The 27,006-nt window shown below is 36.9% G+C and overlaps 3 protein-coding genes across 3 annotated transcripts in view; 1 reads left to right on the top strand and 2 right to left on the bottom strand.

Moving 5' to 3' along the window:
* The window catches only part of LOC144630722 (neuroglobin-like), a 140,399-nt gene that overhangs the window by 26,170 nt on the left and 87,223 nt on the right, over positions 1-27,006 (bottom strand). The window lies entirely within an intron of this gene.
* On the top strand, positions 2,914-8,433 carry LOC144630723 (neuroglobin-like). Its single transcript, XM_078489105.1, has 4 exons — positions 2,914-3,009; positions 5,984-6,190; positions 6,935-7,160; positions 8,212-8,433. Exons 2-4 carry the CDS (start codon positions 5,991-5,993, stop codon positions 8,356-8,358), a joined length of 573 nt encoding a protein of 190 aa, XP_078345231.1. The 5' UTR covers positions 2,914-3,009; positions 5,984-5,990; the 3' UTR covers positions 8,359-8,433.
* Positions 13,418-21,841, bottom strand: LOC144630690 (uncharacterized). Its single transcript, XM_078489063.1, has 6 exons — positions 21,515-21,841; positions 21,188-21,244; positions 16,916-17,293; positions 15,894-16,136; positions 15,027-15,311; positions 13,418-14,040 (listed from the first exon to the last, which is right to left on the bottom strand). Exons 1-6 carry the CDS (start codon positions 21,780-21,782, stop codon positions 13,418-13,420), a joined length of 1,854 nt encoding a protein of 617 aa, XP_078345189.1. The 5' UTR covers positions 21,783-21,841.

The following is a 27,006-nucleotide window of genomic DNA, read 5'->3' as shown; positions in this document are numbered from 1 at the left end:
ATAAAATGTCGAATTCGAGAGAATAATTTGGTTCTCCATTCATATTTGAACATTTTCTCGCCAAATCTTAGCTGAGCCGAATGAAAAAAAAAAGGCGCGCTGCCGGCTTTCGGCGGAAAAAATTGGAAGCCGTGATGAACGCCGGGAAACTTTCGTGGAATACGACGGACCCGTGGAATATCACAGAATATGCAACGGCTTGATTGGTTGTATTCTTCAAGGCATGGGATAAATAACAGTATTTCCTACAATTGCCAATTATTTTTAAAAGGTAATTTCCTGTTGGTGACCAGCTTTGTTTTCCTTGCGACTTGCTTGCATAATAGTATTGACATTTCAAGGAAAATTGATAATTTAATCACTGCTGGGCTTCTCGGGAAAAGTACACAATAATCTAATAAATGTAATTTTTACTTTATTTTTGCAGAGGTTGCTATGTTCGCAACACCACTGTTTCAAATCACCGCCAATTCATTCTTCGTCGGCCCGGCTGGGTACATTTAATTTACGTTATTTGATTGGAAACAATTTTTTTGTATTTCTTCTCAGCAAAGCGCTTATTTTGATTGCCACACTGCTAGCGTTGGAAGCTGATCTTCTGTAATAACACCGTTTAAGTACAAAGTCTTCTTTGTCAGAAAAATGTGGTCATGTATGTAGTGGGTATTTTCGTCTTCAGTGCTTTATTGCAGCCTGCAATAAAACACTGCGTCGGTTCGTTTCTTCGTAAGTGTGAATAAAATCTGAAACAAGAGTTTGAGTTCTAAGCGTCGGTTCGTTTCTTCGTAAGTGTGAATAAAATCTGAAACAAGAGTTTGAGTTCAAAGCATCGGTTCGTTTCTTCGCAAGTGTGACTAAAAGTTTCGAGCAAGGTTTCGAATTCTAAGCTTCGGTTTGTTTCTTAGCAAATGTGAATACTATCTTAAACAAGAGTTTGAGTTCAAAGCGTGGGTCCGCGTCTTCGCAAGTGTGAATAAAAGTTAAGTAAGGTTTCGAGTTCTAAGTGTCGGTTCGTGTCTTCACAAGTATAAACAAAAAGTAAAGCGAGAGTTCATATTCAAAGCGTCGGTTCGTATCTTCATAAGTCGTTCGGCACAGCTTAAACTAGATTAAACAAGAAAATTATGAAATTATGAAATTAGAACCCATTCTTGTCCCCAGAGCCGCTTGTCCCTCCTAAAAATAAGTGGCTCTGGGGACACATGATTGGCTATATTTTTCACGAAGAGAATTTAAATCTAGCCAATCAAATCAACCGTAGTAAAATTCCTTACAACAAAGAGATTTTAAAACGGATAATTTGATTTGCTAAATTTAATTCTCCTTTGTTGAAGATCTAGCCAATCAAATCATGTGTCCCCAGAGCCACATGTTCCCCATACCCCAGGCTCAACAGGCTAAGAGGGACAAGCGGCTCTGGGAACGAGAATTGGTTGGAACCCAGTTTCCAAACCCTATATAGGGCGCCGAAGGGAGGGTTCAGGGACTGGACTTATGGTCACCTCGACCGCACGCAGCATTCGACGGATCAAGAAAAAACCCTCGTGTAACATCGCTTTCGCCGGAACTTTCAGTGTCGCTGTCAACTCAAAACCAAAAAAATATCTAAAAAGCTACATGAAGCAGGCTTCATTGTAGCTCGCGGTAATGAGATTGAGTGCTAGCTAGATAGCTGGTTTTCGAGGAAATAAGATAAAACTACACTTTTATGTAGTGTTAATACAATGATGCATTTTAACGTCCAGTTGCAATCTGCAAGTTTGTTTATTTCAATGTTTTCCTCCATTTATTCCATCTCTAAAGATTTATAATATATATAGCCGTTAAACGACAGAAAGTGTCGTAGATTAGTTGTTCAGAAGTAATTAAGTCAATATAGATTCATAAGTTTAATGGTAATTGATGACTTTTAGTATTGACTCCCAATATATACCATCAACATTTTACATCTAATTGCTCTTAAAATAAATTGCAAAATAGATTGTTTCTTTGCTTCCAACTAATACAATCATTTGTAAGGAAGGTGCTTGAATATCAGTGTAAAGTTTCTTAACATACGGTAGAGACGTAAATTTGATGATTGATAGTTTGTGCGTTGAATTCTAAACATTAAATAACCATTTGTGTACCTTACCATGCGTCACGGAAGATTGTTAAAGTCAATTTCCATTAAGTAAACTTCCATTAAAATCATTAAATGAGGGGATATATCACCGAAATAATTTAGAAAAGTTTATTTCGCATTGCCCTTTAATTCAGTAATGGCTTTGCGAGATACCTTGCATTTAAAACGTTGCTTTCTTAATTGATGTAAATTCTTTACGGATTCTCAATATTACCATTTGAAAGTGATATATGTCACTGCTTATTAGAAGCATTACCTCTTAGAAGCTTTGATTTTTTTCTCGACATCCGCTTTATGTAAAACACAAGAAAGCGTTATTAATAAATATTACAAAAACAAAAGTCAGAATCACAGTTCTTAGACAAATAGTATTTTCTTTCACGACAATCTGACAAAAAGATGTCTGCTACCAGAGTGGATTTAATTTTTAAAAAACGCGAGACAATTGTTTTGGATTTTTTTGCCTTAGAAAAAGAACGAAGAAAACAATTAAAACTAACATAATTAAAGGAAAAATAACTCAATAACGTTCTAGCTTTCCTTTTATATTGATTCCACACTGGGGGATAAACGAAAAAAAGCATGTATTAAAAACTCGTGTATTTATTGGACAGTAAAAATCTCATCAATTTTTCATAGCATTTTTAGGGGAAGTCTCAATTATGATTGTCAAGAGTGTCTTTGTTTCAACAAAACTGTCGGCTTTTCAACAAAAAAACCTTGTTGCAAGCTCTATTGTACTCATTAAATTTCCTGTAGTGAGCGCTTAGTTGCCAAGCTGCCATTCCGCTTAAGATTTGCCTTTTCAATTGTTGAAGATCCCTTGAGCGTCAAGTCAAATTTCACGCTGCTGTCTTATAAATTTAATGTCTCCTGCATTATAGGTAAGATTGTGCATTTATTTCACGGTTTATCGATCTATTCAGTTAAACTGGAGTTTACCACTACTTTATTTAATATTTCGCCAAATTTACTTTTCGTAAATGATTTGATTTTCGGCGGTCAAATTAAAACGTTTACTCTGACATTCGGACAGCCAAGGCGACAGATTTTTTTGTGTTTGGTGCAAAACTTTATGCATTTACGAACGTGATCATGGTGAAACTGAATTAATCTTAAACTTTTAATTTTGTAGTTTTTATGGTAGCTGAGATTCAGTTGACTTTAGTAGAGGAAGTTACCAGATGAAATGGTTAATCTTTGAATTAGCTTGTTGTTCGCTTTAGCTTTAAAGCCGTCTTTAAACATGAAAGATGTCAATTTGATTAACAAAATGAAGAATCTTGTATAAAAACAACAAATAATATATCAACAAAAATAGGTGAAGAAAAGAGCGCGCAAAAATTCGTGAATAAAGAAAATATTGGTCACCTTGGCGAACGGAAGCCTATTTCCGCTCTCGTTTTCTGTCACTCGAGATTCCTCTCATAACACTTAAACTAATGATACATCTCTACAAAGGTCTATTGTCTTATAATAAAATTTTTTCTCTAATTAAGGAGGCTCGATGTAGTTTTTTTTAGCCCTAGGGTAGTCGTTTTGAAATTGAAAATTTTGTAAGAAGGCAATGTTTGATTTTTGCCAAAATACACCATAATGATCAAATATGACCAAAGTTTTATTTTTGACTGGTTATTAAGTCACAAAGGTTACCATAGCAACGATTGACGTTTTCTTTTGTTTTAAAACTAGCTTGATTTTCTTGAAATCTAGATTGAATATTGGTATTAATTTTTTGATATGTTAAAGGTTAGTAGATTGGCTAACTGTTGACGAAATTTAAGAAAAATTTGTTAGAGCGTTTAAGAGTAAATCAAGAATGAAGTTTTTTGTAACTTCTCGTAGTTTCCTACAATTGGCAGTCGATATATTTTAAAAAAGCAAAGTAAATACTCTCTCGCTTTTAGTTAATAATCTTTGATGGTGTAAGTATATATATTTCATTTTGAATGACTGTGTTCAAATACTATGAAACATTTTAAAAGCGCCTATTTCACATTAACACAGGATTTTTCTGAAAACTTCATTCTAGACTTACTTGAAGACGCTCTTACAGATTTTTCTAAAATTGCGTCAACAGTTAGTCAATCTACTAAACTTTAACATATCAAAAAATTAATACCAAGAGTCAATCTAGATTTCTAGAAAAATTAGGCTTCTTTGAAAACATAAGAAAACAACAATGGTTGCTATGGTAACCTTTGTAACTAAGTGACCAGTAAAAATTAAACTTTGGTCATATTTGATCATTATGGTGTATTTTGGCAAAAATCGAACTTCCATGATAATTTTCATTTTCAAAACAACCACCCTAGCGCTAAAAAAAAATACATAGAGCCTCCTTAATTTTCACATCATCAAAGCTAGTATCGGGTCCTTAAAAATCATAACCTTTGCAGAGACATTTGAACAATTTCCTTATATTTTGTAAAATTGTGACTTTGACTGAGAATGATCCCGACGAGCCGGTCCCGACGGTGTCCGTTTCAAAGAGTGTTGACTTATTTACAAATTAATAAAAATAGGTCACCAAGGGTGACATGAGTCTAATGCCGTATGGCATAGTGATACAGATTGCGCGGTTTTCGTAAGCCGGTTAAAATTGGTTAGAGGTTTGTGTTCGGGAGTTTAATTTAAAATGCTTATAGCAAGCTAGGGGCATCGTGGATGATTATGGATGAAAACGAAACAGTCATAAATGTTATATGCTTCACAAAATTTAAAGTATGAACAGGAGTTGATGTTACTTCTTCCGTATTGTCCGTAAAAGCAGAAACGATTAAACATTTGGACAAGATTGCGTGACGATTTACAAAAAGCATGTTCATTACAACAAGGGTTGAAGAACTTCACATCGTTTTCTTTCAGATTTTTCACCATTTTGATGATGACTCTTGAAACAGATTTTGCAATAAAAGCACTTGAAATAGTGACTGTTACTCCATTGTACTGTAAGCACTTAGTGACAGATTTTCCTAAAAACGGGTGTAAATGCTCACGTCAATATAATGATGACCTTTTGAACGCTGGAAACTAGGCAATTATTATCGAGCTACCATACACAGGAGCGAAGACTGTTTATCATGATGTACAAATTTCGCGAATCATCACTTCCATATCAATGTAACCATTTTATGATTTTTCTAGCTGTAAGAAGAACTTAAGATCTCTGAGAGTCGTAAAAGCATGAAATTCGATTTCAGTGTATGGCAAAGGCCGGGACAATGTAATACTGCAAAGCTGCCAAACAAACGCATTTTGATTTAGTCGCGTAACTTGATTTACATTTATTCATGTACATCTTTTATTTTTGAAGGTTTTTGTTTGCACTGTAAAGAAAAAATTGGTCAAAATTCGAATGACTTAAATACAAAATACGAGGTAAAGTTTTCTATTTTTTAAAACAAAATAAATATTTGGTCGCATTGTGTAAATAAACGCGAGTCGCCGTCGAAATATTTTTTCTCAAAGACGTCTTGCTTTTTAAGCAAGACGAAAACACAAGTGCTTAACTGAACTGAAAACGAAGATTTATTTTCACAAAAAGCTTACAAATGTCTTAACTGGAAAATTATTACGTCCTGTTCAAGTGTTGAATAATCGTGACTTGAGAAAGAACTTTTAATTATGCGTGGGAACACGTGTCGCTGATTGGCTGTTTTTAATTGAAACTAATCGTGCGTGTCCGTACGGAGTCCGTTCTTGCAGCTGATCATTGTTTTCTACATTACAGCGAACGATTATCGATCCCGAACCATTCCCTTGGGATTGCTAACAGCTTTTTTCATATAACAAAGAGTCTAATGCGCATGCGCAAAGCGCACGCAAGCATTAGACTCAAAAATCCCTCTCTTCAAGGAACTGAATGACAAGTTTGTTTACAATGGGGTGCTCTGCGTCGTTTCAACATCGTGGCACCATTTTGAATTTGTCAGCCATTCCAGCGGTGTTTGGATTTGGAACTGTTTCCATTTCTTTGTCTCGCCAAACTAAGAACACTTTAAAAGAATCATGGAAACTTGTCGAACCTGTTAAAACTGAGGCAGGAAAAGCGTTGTTTATAAGGTAAGCAAAAGTTACTGATCTTGAAAAAAAATTCCTACATAGATTCGTTCTTTAATGTTAGCATTTCTGAGAAATTCAATAAATAAAATATTAATACTCCCTATTTGACTATTATATATTTTTAACCCCGTTACAAAAAAAAAACTTAAAAGGAAAGGGCCACTGATATATAAATGGCTAGAAAAGAAACAACTATTTAGAAACTAGACGGCAAGCTCGTGGTTTCTATGCATGGGCTGATAGTTGGCAAGAAAGAAGTCCCTAGGTGCTATCAATATTAGATTGAGAGCGACACTTCCAATTGTTTTAGCATAACTAAGAAACTGATTTTGAATAGTTGAAAAGTGTTTCTGTTTTGATACTTTCTTTTATCTTAGCAGTTGTGGAAAATTCAATAAATATCGTCCAAGTTTTTTTTAACTTCGTCACCAAAAAATTATATATATATTGTTATATATATACGTATTCATCACGAAACGAAAAGAAACCACGCACAATGCAGTGTAAACTCTTCGGGAGGGGGAGGGGGTTGTTCTCCCGGCCTGGATAGGGTACGGTGTTTGCCCCTCCACCCTGAACAGGGTACAGGGTCTGTTCTAATCAGAGTCTGGGAACGTCCTAGCCTAGAATAAACTAAGCAAGGAGTTTAGTATCTCAATGGCGGGGGTTTAGGGTCACACTCACTTTATCTGTCACACGGGAAAGCAAGGTGCTTACTATTCTTAATCATTTTTTTATCCTTAGGCTTTTTGAGACTCATCCAAATATCCAGGACACCTTTCCAACATTCAAGGGAGTCAGTTTAGACGAACTAATGAACTCCCGTTCTCTGTATCTTCACGCCAAGCGAGTCATGGCCGCCGTAGAAAGCACCATCTCTGCATTAGATGATGCTGAGGTGTTGGTGGAAAGTCTCACAAACTTGGGACGAAGACATCAACCTTGGTCGGTCAGGGAGGAGCATTTTAAGGTCAAACAAATATTTATTATTTTTAATGAAAACGAAGTAAAAAGAGTATAGAAAAAATGCCACCTTTAACTCTCTCAAGTACCAGCTCGAAATAAAAATTCCCATTCTAATTGCCGTATATGTCTTATCCTTTCACTGCTACAAGGTCGTACTAAAAACGTCTTACTTAAAGGGACTGTGTCACGGATTTTAGCCAAACTTAGGCATAGGAAATGACTATCAAATTTGTTTAAATGTATAAAATAACCTCTTAAAACAGTGAAGGAATATTAAAATAACACACCAAATGCAGAAGAAGGTACGGATGGTCAAAAGTGTCGAAGATTGAAACGGATTGCGATGTGGGCTTTTAAAATATGGTCCGGCGGAACAGTTTTCAAAGTTAATCTTGTCTGCTTGTAACTTTGATTTATGACGCCCGGGAGACACATTTAGCTGCAAGGAAGCTATGGTTTTGTTATTAAGTATCAAAGAATTAATTTCTTTGCAAACATTTAGTTTCATAGCGAATATTTGGCAAAATTTAATAACATAAGATTAACTTAGCCGTGACATAGTCCCTTTAAGAGCTAGAAGGATGTACTCAGTAAGTCCTAAGTTATAGTGCTTGAGTTCTGCCACACATTGTGAAAACAATCAAACCGCACAGAAATGTTATGGAGAGCAGCATTTGTGGATCGAGTTTGTTGTTGGTTCTCGTCCTTGCTCCGAGGGCTTTTCTTCCTCTACAAAAACCAACACTTCTCGATTCCAATACGATCTTGACGAAGAGCCACTCTGTGGATGTACCGCTGTAAATTCTTAATTATTTAATTTATTTAGTTATTTACTTATGAGGGCCTGGTAAAGACATTGCATTTTTCGTGCAATGTACATTTTACATTTGGTGACAGACACACTACGAAAAAACCCTACAAAATTTGATTTTTAATTTGTGCCAAACCTGTTATATGCCATTTTGATTTTCGGGTGAATTGTGTTATTTTTGTTGTCCCTTTTTTGTTTGAAACTGGCAAGCAATGAGTAGATATGCTGTATTTTGTTCCTTTAGGTTGTAGGTGAAGCTCTTCTATGGACATTACAAGACATGCTTGCGTCCGAGTGCACAAGTCAAGTCACACAGGCCTGGAAAGAGCTGTTTAACTTTATTACCAAAACCATGTTACGTGGAAATGGAGAAGCAACTATCATTAAATAATGTCAATTAAAAATTTAATAAGAATAATTTTAATTACTTTTATTTTACGTCCGTGCATTTCTCTGTTTGAGAGGATGTTTTGGAGAGGCAGTGACGTAATCGCTTATGCAACGGAACACGGATCACGAATCACGGTTAATTTTATCAACGGATTACGGATCGAGCGGTCCGGGTTGTTGGGGTTTAGGTCTGGCCAAAACAAAGTGGCCGTGATAACTAGGACAACTAGGTTGTCGTGTACTGCATAACGAAAGTCTCAACTTAGAAAAGACTCAACTTACAACGAAAACAGCTATCTTTAGTTTGTTATCAATCGTTGGAGTCGATAAACTGGAAAATTAAAAGGGTCTTTTGAAATTAAGGCAAGCGTCTCGTCTTCAGAGCGAATTCCTTGGTGTTCTTTCGGTCAGTAGTAACGTGTCTCAGCTACAGTAAAATTCCGACAACATTGAGTTGCGCTGAGTTCTGTTGTATCCGTTTCCTGATTGTTCGTTACTTTGGGTGGGAGGAGTCAAATTCTGTGTTCAGCTGACTTTTCAATATTTTAATGCATTCGTCACTAATGTACAGTATATTACAATTATACAACTAACTATGTATATAAAACTAATGTTTATTACAATCAAGCGGCAAAAGAGAAAATTCTACACCTAAGGTTCTACACCTAACTACCAAGGTTGTTTTCAGAGGAAGAGAGGGAGAACTTTAGAATGATTCAAGGCCAGTCCGTATTAAAAAAATCAGTTTCCAAATAAAACGAATAAGTGTGAACAGGGCAACTTGTATCAACTTGCACATGCGCACGGGTGAGAACGGCTAATTGAATGGCCATGAAACTTTCTATCATAATTACAAGAAATATATCATATACAATACGATATACCTTTATAAATACCTGATTGAAGAATCGTTGGACCCATGAAAGGCATATATAAACCACGAACGATTCGACCCAAATGTTAATTGGAAAATCGGAAAAAGTACTCTTTGCTTGTGACAGAATAAATTAACATAATAATAAGACAGGTTGCATAAATCAAGCTTTTAAGGCTCTCAACTAACTTACTCTCTAACTAACTCTCTTACTAAGCTTACAAATGCAGTCTACCCAGAATCCCATTCAGTCGCATCGTTCATGGTTTATGCTTTTCACAGGGTCAACGTTTCTTCAATTAGGTGTATACAATTTAAAATTCAAAGCCAAAAGCTTATGGGGTCGTGCAGTATTAAAAATAAAAATAAAAATTAAACTATCCAAATTACATAAAAATAATGCACCTAGGATTGAAAATTAAATCTAAAAAAAAACTAACTATAGATAAAATTTCATATAAAATTATACTCATTAACTATACGTATTATACGAACTAACTACATAAAAAATTACATGACTGGAATTTAATCCGTTGACATATTTGACACAACGCATGAAGTATAACAAATCCTAACTGAATTAAATTTAAATTCATTACTTTATAACAAGAAAAAAAGTTAGCTTCCTAAAAAAGTGTAATAAAAAATGCTAAACAGACGTGGCAGTGTGACTTGGTTCTAAAATTATAGAAAAATATTTGCATAACATAATGAGTTTTACCACACAAACTTCTGTGTTTGGTCATATACCGTAACGATTCGATTTATGCGCTCAGAACGCTATGTCCCTTTAGGTAGGGCTCTTATTGGGGCCGGGTTCTTATTTCTTTTTTTAACATAAACATTGATACAACAGCAGGAGCTGTAACTCAGGAACTTTTAAATAACAATAAGGATTCGCTTAGTCATAACACTATTCGCTTGTTTGATTTGTTCGGATGAGGAAGAAGGCCACACAATTCACTCGACTATTCTACGTCAATGTCCTGAATGTCACTTTCGCAATGGCGGCGATTATTGGAGCAGGGGCGGCGCTTATTAAAGAAACAGCACTTATGCGGAAGCGCTGTTTAGAAAGGGGGCGCTAAATCAGATCATTACGGCACATTTCTTTAAAAAATTTTGTTCTTCTTTTCAACAGTAAGTTTCAAACCATTTCTAAGCCCGCGGCATGGTAAGTACTTTGCGAAAGGAAAACGATTCATATTTGAACCAGGGTTGTTCTTAAGCTGAGGCTTTCAGATCAAGCACTAAATCCTTTTACCTGAAAAAAACGAAAACACAATAATATTAAAGGAATATTAAAATCCATTAAAAAAACATTATGGGACCACACATTGACGCTCGAGTCCCTGCGAAATACCTCTTTTTAATTAAACACCCATTTTTATCCTGCATGCTCAGAGAGAAATGCAGCCGTTTGCTTCGTCTCTGAAAAAAAAAAAAATGTTCCACCGTTTTAATTGTGCACTGATTGGTCCAGTAATCTTTCTATTACTCGAATTTGTCTTCGCGCTCTCGCTTTAAAATAGTTTAACAGCTTGAGTGACTATAGTATTAAAGCTAGTGTGTTCAATAAGATTACACGTTTCATCTAACAGTGTTCAATGCACGCAGGATGAAAAGAAATGGGTAGATTATATAACATTTGCATCAAAGGATGGAAACTTTAACTCTGAGCACTGAGACTTGCACCAACTTGGTGAAAGTCTAATACTGATGAGCAGTACAGTTTTTACATTACTGGCAGTTTGCTATCTGTCAGCCAGACATGACAGGGCGTAAGTTTCTAATTTGACAAACCTTACCTTTTTCTATGTGTGTTCTATCATGTTCTATGCTATTCAACTGTAGAATTTGATAACCCATTCCAGAGTTTTCACAGCGTAAGCCAGCATTGAGGTTGCCTATTTACCGAGTTAGGATTTCGAGTTTGACTTTCGAGTTTGACTTCGAGTTGGATTTTTAAGTTGGATTTTTACGCCTTCGAGTTGAATTTTGGAGTCGGATTTTTGCCGGGTTTTGCCCGGCCGGCTTGCAGTCATCTTTCATTTGTTGGATAGGGCAACGCATTATCATGTATACGTTTATTTTAACAGCATATATAGTAAAAACAATTGGTTTATTCTCGGTCAGTACCAAATCTAACTCGAAAAAATCCATCCGCGAATCCAACTCGATATTCAGCTCAGGCTATATCTAATTCGAGATCCAACCCAAAATCATTACTCGGAAGTTAGTCTGTCTCCATCGTGCTATGTCATCTCGCTATCGTGTTTGTATAATTAAGTTATAAATGTAAAATCGCTCGGTGCCAAAGGATTACTGGATTCTGCCGAGTATGTCAAGCATCGCGATTCACATAACGTCTTGCTTAGACAGACGACAATATAACGCTTATAATCCAATTCCAGTCAGTAGAATGCAAATAACAAGCGAAACGAGTTATACAATAACAGTAGGCATTCGTTCTAAAGCAAGACCGCTCTCGGTGAGCTAAAGTTGTTTTCATCTCACGATAAAGTTTTCCGTAATTACGTAGAGCTGTTAAACCGATTAATAAAGAGAATGATGGGAAATGGGAAAACGTAAACGAAAAAAACTAAACTTTATTTTATTTGGAAAGTTATCCAACTAAAAGAGCTTTAAGCTATGTGTTCAACCGCCACTCATGGATTTGATGGATAAACGAATGAATGAATAAATGAATTAGCTGATAGATCGTGATCGCGCGCGCGTTGCTGTGTTAATTATATAGCCGTCAGTAAATCCTATATTGTCAGCACGGCTATTTTTCCTTAATTTCTGGGAACTGTCCAATTTGGGATTAAATTTGGATAGTTTCAATTAGGAATTTTAGGTAAAATTCACAATCTGTCCAATTTAAGATAAATTGGACAGTTTCGTCTCAGCCAATCAAATCGAAGAAAACACAACATGTGACGGATAGTAGCCAATTAGCACAAAGCATAGCGTCAGCGCTGTAAACTGGTCGCATTGTGAGTCGACAATGGCGGAATTTTATTGAGCAAGTTTGCTACGTTTTTCTATTCCTTTTGAGCTTTTCAGCAATAGAAACAACAAAGAGAAATTTTCTACGTTGTCAGAAGACGAGCTAGCTACACTAAGAAGCAAAAACCAAGAGCAAAACACCTCCAATAGTACAAAACTTGGGTGAACGTAAGTGCAGCGAAGCGAAGCAAGAAATCTGTCAGATATTTATCGCCATGAGGCATGAGGTAGATGCAATTCTTTGTCGTTTTTTGCTGAAATTCGAAAAGAAAAGACGGCGATGAAGTACGAACGATATAGTGGAAAGGAGTATGTCACATTCAAGAAGTTGTTAAGCTCTTCGGACACTTTGTTTACGACTTTCATTGATTGATGCAGTGTTTTCACTCACTTTGTAGCAAGCTTCGCAAACTCAGGTGAATAAAATTGTACTGTTTTGTTTAAGTTTTATTTGTGAAGACAATGCTCTGAGTGAGTTGCATGTGCTGTGTTATGCATACTATTGTTGAATGCTTTTCCCGTTCTGGACATAAGTTTATTGTTTATGCTGGATTGACTGACTACAAGCTATATAATTAATATCCTTCATATCCTCCATAATTAATATCCTTCATATCCTCCAGCCAAATTGGACTCAGCCTACGGCCTCGTCCAATTTTGGCTGCCCTCGGAATTTTTTTCATCAAATTATTCCCAAATTGGACAGCATGTAGTCCAATTACGTATACAAATTTTTTTTTTTTAAATTTGGCTTAAAAGTACATACCGGTAACATTGAAGGGTTTGGACTGCAATGCTTTAGAGTTTCTACTTACAATTAGACTACTCGCCTTCGTTTTCTTTGCGTGATAGTTGACTCGGCTGTGCCTCGTTGACTATTCGCTCATAGAAAACTGGAGCTCATAGTATAATTGTTAAATAAAAATCTCGAGCTCATAATCCAATTGTTAAGTGTAGTACACTGAATAAGCTCGTTTTACAGGACATCACGACGACCATATTGGTGTTTCCAAACAATGAAAACGATTCTTTGCAAACAATTTCTATTATATTTGGAACACCGATGGCTACCGCGAATAAGATCTATATTAGCGTTAGTCAAGTTTTAAAGTAATTTGTACAAAACACTTTAATAAAGGTAATGGAGGATATGAAGGATATTTTCTTGTCATTATCACCAACCTTGATTGTGTATCCACCTGTCAATGACCGATGATGCGGTACACGTTGCCTCCTTTATCTCCTGTGCCACCTTTTGGACCATATACTGCGATTTTAAGAGTCCTGTAGTATCAAGCTGGTCAACCAAAATGCGCCTGAAATGCGGAAGCATGAGCTGCTCTCCCAATTTTCTGCATTTTATTGTAGTTACTTCGCTCTTCGAGTTAAGATGTTTAAAAAAAGAATCAATCCCTTCTGTGCCACAACTCCCGCGACAAGCATCAATAATCAAAACACCAGCACTGCTATGATACGTCGTGGGACGCTTAGCAGTTTTTCTCAATTTTTCTATCTTGTGTAAAGGAAGAGCGGTCCGCAGCAATCTTGCCGTTTTCCTTGGTTTCTCCAGCAAATCCACGAGATCGTACAACTGCAATGCCTCAAACACTTCTTTCATTAGCTTCACAGAAGTGACCGGGAAGTATCTGACAAGATTAACCAATGTGCGCTCACCGAAATGTTTGATTCCAAAGGATTGAGACAAATGTTTCGTAGCAACTGGGTCAGCTTTTAGCCTTATTGACAGTTCATTGGTGACTTCTCTACTGAGATCCTTCAAACAAACTGTATCGTCATCTGAAGAAAAAAAAATAAAAATAAAGAAAAAAATAAGATAATAGTCGGTTTATATATACTATAGCTGTGTAATAAGAAAAAGTCGGTTTTCAGGTTAACTTTCTTTTTACTCGTGAAATCCCTACAACCTTAAAAAGGTACCCCTTTCGTGCGGAGCCTTCCCGTATAGTCTACCGTAGGGAGGCTCTCCCCGGGTCCGTACAGAACTACAAAAGGCCGATATTGTCTTATTACGGACCCGAGCAAGCTTGGTTAATAAGACATTTATTACACGACTGAAAAATATTCTTATGTATAAAAGCGGAAAGCAAAAAGGATGAAAAGAACGAGATTTTGACCGACGAGTCATCGGGTGTTTAGGTTGTTTTACAAACAAAATAGAAAGTTCGAGTGTTTTTTATGCGACTAGCTTATTGTTTCTCTTTTGTAATACATTACACTGCACGTATCTGCGCGGGATTATTTAAGATAACACCCGGTCCAGAAAGAACTCAAACAAAATTGGTACCAACAGGATGCGATGCTAGACGCTGTCTTTTCTTTACGTTTAGGTTACTCAAGTTCATGTTTATTAATTACAGTAATTTATGAAATATGTAACAATTTAGAGACCTTTCATGTCTCCGATCGAATCGCATCATCAGTATAAAAATTGTTCGACAACACAAAATTGCATAACTAGTGTATGAAGTTGTTGTATTGACTATAATAAAGCGATGGCATAATTATAACGAAATATGCATTCAGTTTCTCTTCATCTTTAGAAACGAATTTTGTGTTGTGAATTGATGGAACAAATGGCAAAATATACTGAAACAAAACTTAAAATAACTGTTTGATGGGGGAGATCTGCGAAGGGAGGATGTCTATATCCGCTGTGACACCGGCAATGAGCAATTTCATTGGTTTATTATAGTTATTGGCACTCAGATTACTTCAGTCGTGTAAAAGTGTCGATATTGTCCAAATAACTTGTTGAGAGTTACCAGAGATGTCTTCCATTCCAATATCAGATGGTGCACCATGTGTTCTTATCCCGCTGTCACTTGTCTCTGTCGTCATACTCTGCGTCTCATCACGGATGTTCTGCAGGTAACTCTGAACGAACGCGTATTTCTCGGAATCAAAATATCTTGCGTCATCTCCAACAGATATTTCCGGGTTTCCCTTACTCTCTCCAATCTCCGCATCACTTGACTTGCAATACAAATCTGAATCAGAATGTCTTCGACGGCTTATTCCAGGTCTTTCAAGTTTTTCAGTTTCTTGAGCTGTAAAAGGTATTGTGAATCAACAATGTAAAAGTTCGTAGCCAAACTGAATAACTGTTACAGATGGCCATTTAAAATCGTTTACATGTAATCTCTAACTCTTCTTTATGAGTTCTCAATTCCCCCCCCCCCCCCAAAAAAAAAAAAAATAAATAAATAAATAAAAAATAAAAAAAAATAAAAGGTCCTTCACGAAAATTACATTTTTCCAATCCTCCGTAGTAAACTTTCCGAAATAATAGAGCGGAGTACCGGTAAAATTTTTGAGTTTCAAAAATGAAGGTGGGCTTTAAATTCGAGGGGACATCAGTTGCGTCTGAGTAAGTGACAGACCATATTCGCTATGTATTATTTATAGTTTCAATGAAAGTCGAGAGCTCGAAGTTGTCTTTAAAGTGATAAAATATTTCAGATGTAGAATTGATGATTGTGTTTCCCATGGCGGTCAAATTAACACTACTTCTTGAACTGTCGCCGCTCTGTAGCATTGTTTTTTCACATTACAAGCCATGGGCTTCTCTGTCTACATGTGGAATTAGTTAAGAGACCTAAATAAAAACGTAAAGTTCTTACAATCCCTACCACTCTCTTCCTCCTGCCAGCCCAATCTCCTCAGTGCATTTTTCGCCTCTGCAATCTCGGCTTTTAGCTTCTTATTTTCCTCTTCTATAGCTTGCAGTCTTTGGCTGTCGAAATTCAACTTGTTTTCTGCATGTTTTAGTTTCATCAAAGCCACGTCATCTCCATTTGGTTTGAAGCAAAGAAAAGAGTCGGAGTTCCTTCGACGCCTTCTTCCAAGTCTTTCCTCTTCTTTGACATCAGACACTGAAAGATATTAAATGAAAAACTATTTTAAAATAAATGAATTCTTCCTGAACAGTCTCAGGTTAATCTACCTTACTAATACAGATAAATCTGTGTAAATAAATTTGAAAATAATGAATACTTGCTGCAGGAAATAAGAATAGAAAAGACATACAAAGCCCCCACGCCCGCTTTTATAATCCCCCTTGGTTATAGATTGATCTGTCAGCTCACAAAAACTGTAGTCCGGTTTTTAGTTAAATCACGCAGCTTTTGATGTTTACTTGCAAGAGGTTATTAAATTATTGACCTACAAAATGATTTACGAATACATTGTATTCTTGTCCCGATTTCACGTAATATTGAGGACTTAAGGGGAGAATGCGCAGAGAATGTTTCGGGGAAAAATAATTTTCTGTCTCGCTCGTTTTCCTCGCGTTTCGTTCAGCTCGCACAGGGAACATTGCCGCCGCGTGCAACATATTTTGCTCAATTGTAGTACCACCACCTCATTTAGATCAAACTGAAACGTCCACAACACCCAGTCGATTAACAATTTAAGAAAACTAAATACGTCTATCAGTTGTACGTTTTTAAAAGAAGTTACGCAAAATGCTAGCAGCGACCAAAAACAATTAAAATTAACTGTTCAACTATCGATTCAATTTGGGATTTTTAGGATGAGACTCAGCTCGCGCACGCGCAGTGCAGGGTGCTACGGATGTGTCACGTGACAACTAGTTTTTTTTTCAGCTGGATGGGTTAACCAAATAAGTTCTCCTGATTTAGGATCACCTTACCATGATTTTGAAGAAGCATTAGATCAAGATAAGCCTCCTTATACTCCTGCTCATCGATATGCACAGACACCTCAACGTCTTCCCCACTCGCTAGGTGTTTGATTTCTTCAGTGACAAGGAATTCTTGAAGACGATTCTGCAACGTTCCACTTTTGTAGATGTCCCATAACTCCTTCAAAGCTGAGGATGTCTCTGCTTGCACAGTGAAGCACAGAGATCCCTCACTGATCTCAACAAGTTTAGAGTACGAAACCAAAACGACTTTGTTGAAGACTTCCACGAATTCTTCAAGACTGGTGCAGCTGCGAAGAGCCATTCCACTGGAAACCACCAGAAGACCACCAGTGATCGTACGTATGTTACAAACCAGCTTAATGGCTGTTGAAACAAGGTACTAGGTAAGTATAAGTGAGAAATACACGCTAAAATAGTATTATGATAATTAATTCTGCAGTACTTCTAAGCACTGAAAGTAACACGGGAATTTCTTCCAAGTTTGAATAGCTCCCTGAAGGGGGATTGGAAAACCAAAGGTGGTGTAGAGAAAAAAATTCAGGATAAGGGATGGTGGGTGACGTAAAGTAAGGTAAGGCCAAGTGGCCCATACCCCTGAGGGTGGACCTTATCCCGGTTTCTGTACCATTCAGGGGTATGGGCCACTTGACCCCTTCCTCCCCACCTCGCCGGTACCCATTTATCCACCTTGGGTGGAGAAGGGCACTATGAGTCTTGTCCAAAAACACAACACAAATGATCCAAGCGGCGAGGCCAGAGACCAGCCCACAGGGACCGCGCAGAGGGAGGGGCTAGGGGGGCTTTAGCCCCCCACCCCACTTTTATGAAATAAATAAATAAATAAATAAATAAATAAATTCGTTAGTTCAGTCTAAGGGACAAAGGTTACTGGCAAAGTAGACGTACAGATAGGTTAACAACAAACATAGTCATAAATTAGTTATAAAAGGTAAGGTTAAGTCTGCTTCGAGCCTAGTGGCCCATACAGGCCGGAGCTTATCTCGGTTTCCCTAGCATTAAGCGACTGAGAGTATTTCTACTCCCCCCTGGATGGGATGCTAGTCCATCGCAGGGTTACCCCCAGCAGTAAATTCGCCGGTACCCATTTATACACCTGGGTGGAGAGAGGCACTGTGAGAGTAAAGTGTCTTGCCCAAGAACACAACGCAGCGCCCCGGCCAGGCCCGGGTCGTTCGACTCGGAGGCGAGCGCGCTAACCACAAGGCCACCGCGCCTCCCTAAAAGTTAGTTATAAGTTGCTGTAATTATCAAATATTTTTCAATTTTAGCCTTTAATGCACCCAAAAAACTTTATTATTACTATTTTATTGTGCTAGTACAAGTTTATGTCTTTTAAATGGCGTCTTTTTGCAAGTGGACCTCTTAGAAAAAGGTAATTTGGTTAATTTCATTCCAACTCATGACTGGGTTAAGCTTATACGGTGATTCCCAAACAAATTGTTCAGTTGATTGTCAAGTCCAGTTGACAGAGGTACGATAATAACAGTCCTGACTTTGATCTTTTAACAATGAGCATGAAATTATTGCTCCCCTTTAATATGTCCTGGTTCCATCGCAATTAGCGAGAAGTCAGTCTTTTAAATAAATATATATTTTTTTACGGATGTTAAGCAATGAAAGTACCTTAATATAGTTTTTACCTCAATATATTTTTTACCTTAATATAGTTTTAATGTTTTTATCCACTAGTATTAATGTATTATTTACACACGACCCCACAAGCTATGTAGCTTTTTATCCCATCGTGTCTAAATAAAGGTTTTGTATTGTATTGTATTGTAAAGTCCCATTGCAAGTTTTGTTGAGCAACGTTTCTTTATGGAAATAAAATTTAGTTTGCCATTTATAAATGCATTTCTTATCATTTTAGAGGAATTAACATTAAAGTTTCCAAGCATATACCCCCTAATTTTTCTCACGCGTCCATCTTTAGCCCCCCCCCCCCCACCTAAAAACTTGCTGCGCAATCCCTGGCCCACCAGCCATTTATTTAGGCCAATGCAACCCCCCAGGATAAGGTTTTCAATTGAGTGTTGTAAACCCAAAACCTAAAGCTTAATTGTGCATCTAATTTATTGAAATTGTGATTTATTGTAATTGTGATTTATTGTACCTTATTATGGGAAATTATTAACGCGAATTTTAAAAATTTCGCGTTAATTTTATGTATGTTAACTTTTTTACTATAAGCATTTGACCAGAACTTTTCGTAAATTCGCGTTAATTTTATTTCGCGTAAATTTTGTTCACGTTGTTAAAATGCCTCGTTATATTCCTATAATAAGGTAATTTAGCGTAATTAGCGTGATATGGATAATTGTATTTCTGTATTAACAAATGAATGTAATTGTACTATGTTTATAATAGCAATAAAAAAAAACCCAAAACCAAAGCAAATACTCTGGCCAATCACAAAGGATGCAAACAATTTCAGTGAACAATCAAAACTTAGAGAAAATACATGTAGCCAACACAAAGTGCGGGAAAGGGTGTGCGAACAAGTCACGATTGGTTTTGGTTTTACTTCTGATTGGCCAAGAAAATGGCGCCAGTGTCTTAAACCAATCACAAAGCAAAGTTACTCAAAACCACACTTAAGTGAAAACTTAAGTGAAAAGTGCTCAAGGACATTGGTATTTGTACAAAAGACAAAAGGGAAAGAAAGTTGTGCATATACTATACTGACAGTTCAAGGGACATCACCATGAAGATGTATTTCTTAGTTGACATTTGCTACACTGAAGGTCATTTTCTGACACCGCCCTCCCCCCCCCCCCCCGGTTTCTTGGTAACTACTGCACTGTATTTGAGGAAATGTGGGACCACATGAGGCACACAAAAAAAGAAAATAATTATTTTGATATCAGGGAGATTCAAATGAATCATGGTTAACAAGAATGGAGGGCGCCAAAGCAAGGATGAAACATGACCTAAAATCTTTTAAAATTATGAACTTTCAGCTGGTATAAAATATATAGCCCATTCACCGGATAAAAAAAATACATGAGGCAATTAATAAACAACTGAATATAACTGTGAAAGAGTTCAAAAAAAGAAAAGAGGATGCTTATAGATTATAAATATTGATTAATAATTCACTGGGGCTTTTGTCAGTGCTTAAATATTTACAAGGCAGTTAATTCTCTTATTTACAGTTTAAATTGTGAGTGCTGGTGTGGCTGAACATTGCATTGCAACTGCAGCCTTCAAGTCAAAGAAAAAAGCTGTTTTTCCTTGACTGATATAGGTAGCCTTAACTATCAATAGATTTAATTAAGTGCTACCTAAATAAAAAGGGGGCTACAATCATTCCCAAGGTGTTGATATGAAGTGCAAAAAATATGGGTGTTTAAAATGATAGGCTTATTGCCAACTGCCCTAGCTTGTAACCAGTTGTCATGGTAATTATTCAAATGTTTGTCCCTATGTTAATTTATTTGATTTTTATTCAATGAATGACCTTACTTGAAACTCCTACAATGTGGCAGTATAAAATCTATTAAGACTGACTGCAACGTCAGTTTTATGCAGCTGCGCAGGTGGTACTAAATGGAATGTACACGTAGGAGAAGGTGGCCTGATGGTTATTGCGCTGGACTCCAGATCAAGTAGCCTGGCCAGGGTCATTGTGTTGTGGTATTGGGCAAGACACGTTACTCTCACCGCGTCTTTTTCTACCCGGTTGTATAAATGGGTACCAGTTTATTTATTGCTATGGAGTAACCCTGGGATGGACTTCAATCCCATCCTACTGATCCGGCAAGGGTATTTTGCAGAACGCAGAATGCAGAACGCAAAATGATGGAATGGCGGTATGACAGAACGGTGATAGTATAATGCCCTAACGACACAAATAAAAGCTAACTGCAAGCAAACCGGGGTGAAGGTAACTGCAAGCAAACCGCTGAGCATCATTCTGCGTTCTGCATTCCACAAAAAAACAATTGCCGCTACTGATCAATACTGAAACTGGCCTAAAGATCTGACCTGATGAGCCATAATGCCTCGAGCACAGGCTTAACCTTACTGTACCAAAGTGGAATAATAAAATTACTATAAGGAATGAAAATAGCCAATACAAAACTGGAAACTTTAGATGACAAACTCATATTTAGATAGTATTTCTGTTGTCGATATTTTTTGCATGTATGTGCAGCTTAGTTAGGTTGCTTCCAAATATACCAACCAGGGGTGCATGTGGTTTGCTTAAATCTATTTTTTTTTTGTCCACCTCACCTCCTTTTATAGATGCTGCCGCCCGCTTCAAAGATGAAACGATACCAACTGACTGGGCTGAAATAAAAGCAGTAATTGCATGTCAATTAGCCCTCGGGTAATAACCACACTTAGTAATGTATAAAATACAGATTCTAGGAGTGCAAGCATCGAGACTAACTAGCAAAAGATCACAAAGAATGACCGAGTAAAGAAACAGTTGAATTGAAGTTCCGAGACTAGTTCCATCGTTTTGTGCTTTCAATGACTTCCGGCATTACAAATTTGCATGTGTGTAACCAAGCATTCTGTTGTACATGTAATAAACATCAAATTCAATTGGAATACCTTTTCTTTTAATCTCAAACTCCTCCACCTTCTTAAGCAGCGATCGTTTCTTCATCCGCGTCAATATCTCTTTCAAAGTGTCTAAGCGATCAATTCCAAGGCAATTCTGTTTTTCTAGTTCTTCAAACAACGTTAGTACATCAGGAATGTTGCGTCCACTGCCTTTCACTATCTCTTCTCTGCACATGAAAATCAATCTTGGCAGCTCGTTTTCGTCAATTTTCTTGCTGATCTCGAAAAGAAGATCACTATACTCTATTTTTGACATCTTGTGCGAAGGAAGAGGTCCTTAGTCGAAGGAAACAGCGTTTAACTCTGCATTGCAAACAAATATGGTGAACACGGTAAACAAAGAATTAAGACACTGCGTGACAACAAGTCTGAAATACTCGAAAAAAAAAAAATGCTGTCATGATGTACAAAAGCCTAGCCCACACCCACAAAACGTCACGCGAGCTAGGGAGGGTGTTTAACCAGCGAACGGGGTTTTCTCTTTTCTATTTATTTTGCAACAGAAAAATTATCTTAACAAATTTCGCGTTGTTTTTCTTTCTTTACTAAAGAGAAGGTAAATACAGGTTTGTTGCACGCCTCAAAGACAAAATGCGGTCATCCTTTCACATTGTCACTGGACCAGTTAACAGTAATAAATTTGCATCACGGCAAGGTCACGAAAACACAAAAAGCGTATAACGTAGGTATTAGAGCAATACAACATTCTTGCGGGTTACGACGAATGATCTGGTTATGTCTGCAAGGACAAGACAAAAGCAAGGCGACCCATGTTTTCTATATTGTCTAAAGCTTACATGCAAACACTTAGGTGTTTAAAAACACGAACGTTTTTATTAGTTAAAGCGTGTTCTTTAACCCTTACTGGAAGATGGCGAGGAGTCTCACCAATATAACGGATCGGAAGTTACATACCGCACAAGTAAATTGATAAACAACAAGAGATTTTAGAGCATCTGGAATGGGGTCTTTAAAAATGAAAATGTTTTTAATTGTACACCAGGAGAAAATCACGTATGTATAAAGTCTTCACAGAAACGTCCAGACAGCAGGCCTGTAACTAGCAAAAGGCAAGACGAGGCACCTGCCTCGTCTAGATTTTAACCCAAAATTAAAAACAAAATATGTTTAGTTGAAAAATAACTCCCAGTTGAACAAGATTATTTTTTTTTAACAAGAAACGCGTTTCAGAGCTTCTAGACTTCAAGCAACATCTTGCCTCGTCTGTACTAAAAGTCTGGCTACGGCCCTGGAGAGTTGTTTAGTTTTGATTCTAGTAAAATTAGAAAAATTACCTATGTAGGATAGTTTAAAATAGCGGCTACATTTAGTAAATAAACCCCTTCAGGCGGCTAGTATATTGGAGGATAATGCCCGAGGCTGAAAGATTGTCAAAAAATAAACATTTGGCCAAGAAGCGAAGTTTTGAGGGCAACTGTGAAATTTTGAGGACAATCTTTCAGCCAAGGGCATTATCCTCCAATATATCAGCAAGCCAGAAAGGGGTTTATTTATTTTATAACCCTCCGACGCGCTTTTTAGCCAGCAAACTTATAGGAAAAACCTACGTATTTATTATTATTATTATTATTATTATTATTATATAAAACCGGCGTAACTGTGGTTGAAACAAATGTAAGTTGATTGATTTACTTGATTTTTTAACTCTGTGATTATATTAAAGGTTAGAATACCCGATTCCCTCTATAGCGCGCGCGCAGGGAATCACGGTAGTTGTATTCATCAAACCATGCGCGAGACTCAGCAGCGCGTATCGCTGCTTCGCATCGCTGCTGAGTTACGCGCAAAGTTTGATGAATACAACTACCGTGATTCCCTGCAGGCGCGCGCTATAGAGGGAATTGGTTATTGAATAAGGTGACTTCATTCGTTTGTTTTGTGCTTGCCTACAAAATCGGGCGACGGATATCAAATCGGACGGGGTGTATTCGCTGATACCAGTCCTCCGATTTTGTATCACGTGATGCGTTTTGCCCTATAAGCGCGCGCAAAAGTTAATGGGTGGGTTATAAGTGAGATTACTTGCCCCCTTTCATCAGTGTGGAATCCCGGATCACTTTGTCTACGGGAATGCCATTGGATTCTAGATGAATTTTCTAAATTTATTAGGGTTTGGTCTTGTTTTTACTGTGTGGATTTGACATTGTTTTGTTTCTGTTGGAAAGATTAGATCTTCACAAGTGTATTGAAACCCTAACTCCAGGGATTGTTAAAAATTTAAAGTTAGTAAAGTTCGAGATGGTCTAAAATAAAAAATCCACGCGCGAGCTCCATTGTAGCTCGAGGTAGTGTGATATAGTGCTAGATAGCTGGTATTCGAGGAAGTAAAATTAATTACACTTTATGTTATGTCAATGTTGCCGGTGCATTTAAACTTCCAGTCTGCAAGTTTGTTTAGTTCAATGTTTTTACCCATTATTTCCTTATTTAAAATTGTTTTAAAGGTGATGCTTGTCAGAAAACTTCTAATAGTTGAAATATGACAGAACGCGTTTTAGATTAGTTAATCAGTAGTTATTGAGTAAATACAGATTCATAAGTTTAATAGTTATTGATGACTGTCAGTATTGACTTCCAATATATACATAGCCATTACCATTTTACATCTTATTGCTCTTGAAATAAATTGCAAAATAGATTGTTTCTTTGCTTCCAACTAATACAATCATTTGTAAGGAAGGTGCTTGAATATCAGTGTGAAGTTCTTTATAAGTCAGAGATGTAATTAGATGATTGATAGTTTGTGTGTTGAATTGTAAACCCTAAATAACCATTTGTGTACATTACCATGCGTCACGGAAGATTATTAAAGTCAATTTTCATTAAGTCGACTTCCATTAACATCACAAAATTGGGGGATATATCACGAAAATAAATTAAAAAAGTTTATTTCGCATTGCCCTTTACCGTATTTTCTCAATTAAACGCCCCCGGCGTTTATTTCAAACCTGGTTCTGTGGATCCGGCGTTTATTTGAATGGTGCAGTTTATTTGAGCAAAATGTTTATTAAACAAGGGTTTTAAGTCATTATTTGTGACATGAATGTATCTTGCCATCATACCTAAAGCATATTACACCTCAAATAAATGCCTCAAAGGCTTACTTACCACTCTACCTTGGAGACCCGGCGTTTATTCGGGGCCCGGCGTTTAATCGAGAAAATACGGTAATTCAGTAATGGCTTTGCGAGATACCTTGCATTTAAAACACTGCTTTCTTAATTGATGTCAATTCCTTACGGATTCTCAATATTATTATTTGAAAATGATATATGTCACTGCTTATTAGAAGCATTAACTCTTAGAAGCTTTGATTTTTTTCTCGACATCCGCTTTATGTAAAACACGCGAAAGCGTTATTAATGAATATTACAAAAACAAAAATCAGAATCACAGTTCTTAGACAAAAAGTATTTTCTTTCACGACAATCTGACATTCTGCTACCAGAGTGGGTTTTATTTTAAAAAAACGCGAGACAATTCTTTTGGATTTTTTTTGCCTTAGAAAAAGAACGAAGAAAACAATTAAAGCTAACATAATTAAAGGAGTACTAACTCAATACCGTGCTAGCTTTCCTTTTATATTGATTCCACACTGGGGGATAAACGAAAAAAGGCATGCATTAAAAACTCGTGATAGGACAATAAAAATCTCATCAATTTTTCAAGACATTTTGGATCAATTTAGGTTTCTGGGAAACTGCTCACCTACCCCTCCCCGAACCTAACATTAACCCTTACTTATCGCTTTGGGGAAAATGTTAGGTTTGGGGAGGGGTAGGTGAGCAGTTTCCAAGAAACCTAAATTGATCCGACATTTTTAGGGGAGGTCTCAATTATGATTGTCAAGAGTGTCTTTGTTTCAACACAACTGTCGGCTTATTGTGCTCATTAAATTTCCTGTAGTGAGCTCTTAGGTTGCCAAGCTGCCATTCCGCTTTAGATTTGTCTCATTTGTCGAAAATCCCTTGAGCGTCAGATCAAGTCAAATTTCACGCTGCCGTCTTATAAATTCAATATCTCCCACATTATAGGTAAGATTGTGCATTTATTTTACGATTTATGGATCTATTCAGTTTAACCGGAGTTTACCATTACTTTATTTAATATTTCGCCAAATTTACTCTTCGTAAATGATTTGATTTTCGGTGGTCAAATTAAAACGTTTACTCTGACATTCGGACAGCCAAGGCGACAGATATTTTTTTGTTTGGTGCAAAACTTTACGCATTTATGAACGTGATCATGGTGAAACTGAGTTAATCTTAAACTTTTAATTTTGTAGTTTTTACGGTAGCTGAGATTCAGTTGACTTTAGTAGAGGAAGTTACCAGATGAAATTGTTAATCTTTGAACAAGAACATTGAGAAGCTTGAGAAGCTTAAAATCGGGCGCTTTGCCTTGAAAGGCAGGGTTCAGTACAGCAGAAGTAGACGACTAGACAATGTAAAGTTTTAAGACTTAGCAAAGTGCAGTGTATTGGTAATACTGTAAGGTGCGGTTTCACCTGAAGGTCGTGTGCTTTTCGGTATTTTCCAGGCATTGCACTTTGATGGGACAGTACTACAACCGTTTACCGGGGAACTACTATTGTCAAGAAAATGATCACAACTTGTTGATGAATGATTGAACATTTGTTTCATACCATTACTGTTATAGCAATTGATGAAGGCTTTTAGTCCTGAACCAAAGTATAAGGACTGGGAAATACTGAAACCCATTATCAGCCACCTTAAACGGAAATATCTTGTTGGTGTTTCAAGGAATCCAAGGAAACTTCACTCATCCCATGTATCTATGTATTGCGGTATTTTGTATTTTTTTGAGTGATTTTTGGGGATGTTTGGCAGGTGATAGTTTTTTTAAAAGAATTAGTAAAATTTAGACAACTAAGAAATATTGAAAATTTAAACTGAATTTAACATTGGAATTTGAAGTTAGAAATTGGCAGACGGACACCAAACAGCCTCGTGACATCCTGGAGTGTTTTTGCATGGGGGTCAACTGTGTGATGAAGTTTCCATTTTTTTCTTCAATCCCCACTGATAAAGAACTGTTGTTGGTGTTATGTTGGTGTTATCACATGTCAAGCCTTTAACAAGGTATGAAAGAACACAAGGATTTAAATTATTCTGGTGCTCAATTTTTGCGTAACTAAAATTAATGTTACTCAAATTCCTGATGGATTCTGTCTTAAACTGTTACGAGCTTAGTATTTCCAAATTATTGCATGTCAATGTAAGGCAAGACAAGACATGCCTTGGTTCTTATGTAATTCTCTTAAAAACACATAAGATATTGACTATAATTTTGTCTGTGCTATGGCAATTCACAGTGGGGTGGTCTTGATGTCTCTTTAACTTGTAGACTGGACTGGACTGGACTAGTAAAACGCGGACTAGTAAAACGCGGACTTGTAAAACGTCTCTAGACACTTCGAATTCCTTGGCCACAATCAT

This window comes from Oculina patagonica, chromosome 11 (genome assembly GCF_052425735.1).
Source record: "Oculina patagonica isolate OP01 chromosome 11, crgOcupat, whole genome shotgun sequence".
NCBI lineage: Eukaryota > Metazoa > Cnidaria > Anthozoa > Scleractinia > Oculinidae > Oculina > Oculina patagonica.
Note: the sequence above shows the minus strand (reverse complement) of the source record. Positions and strands in the feature narration are given on the sequence as shown.

Bases quoted from the DNA above. Each gene is read 5' to 3' on its own strand.
- LOC144630723 (XM_078489105.1), top strand. From the start codon at position 5,991: ATGACAAGTTTGTTTACAATGGGGTGCTCTGCGTCGTTTCAACATCGT. The intron at 6,191-6,934 runs GTAAGCAAAAGT...TTTTATCCTTAG, and splicing joins GGAAAAGCGTTGTTTATAAG to GCTTTTTGAGACTCATCCAA. The intron at 7,161-8,211 runs GTCAAACAAATA...TTGTTCCTTTAG, and splicing joins TCAGGGAGGAGCATTTTAAG to GTTGTAGGTGAAGCTCTTCT.
- LOC144630690 (XM_078489063.1), bottom strand. From the start codon at position 21,782: ATGTCAAAAATAGAGTATAGTGATCTTCTTTTCGAGATCAGCAAGAAA. The intron at 17,294-21,187 runs GTGAGGTGGACA...TTGTTTCAACAG, and splicing joins GGCAGCATCTATAAAAGGAG to CCATTAAGCTGGTTTGTAAC. The intron at 16,137-16,915 runs GTAAGGTGATCC...AATATCTTTCAG, and splicing joins AATGCTTCTTCAAAATCATG to TGTCTGATGTCAAAGAAGAG.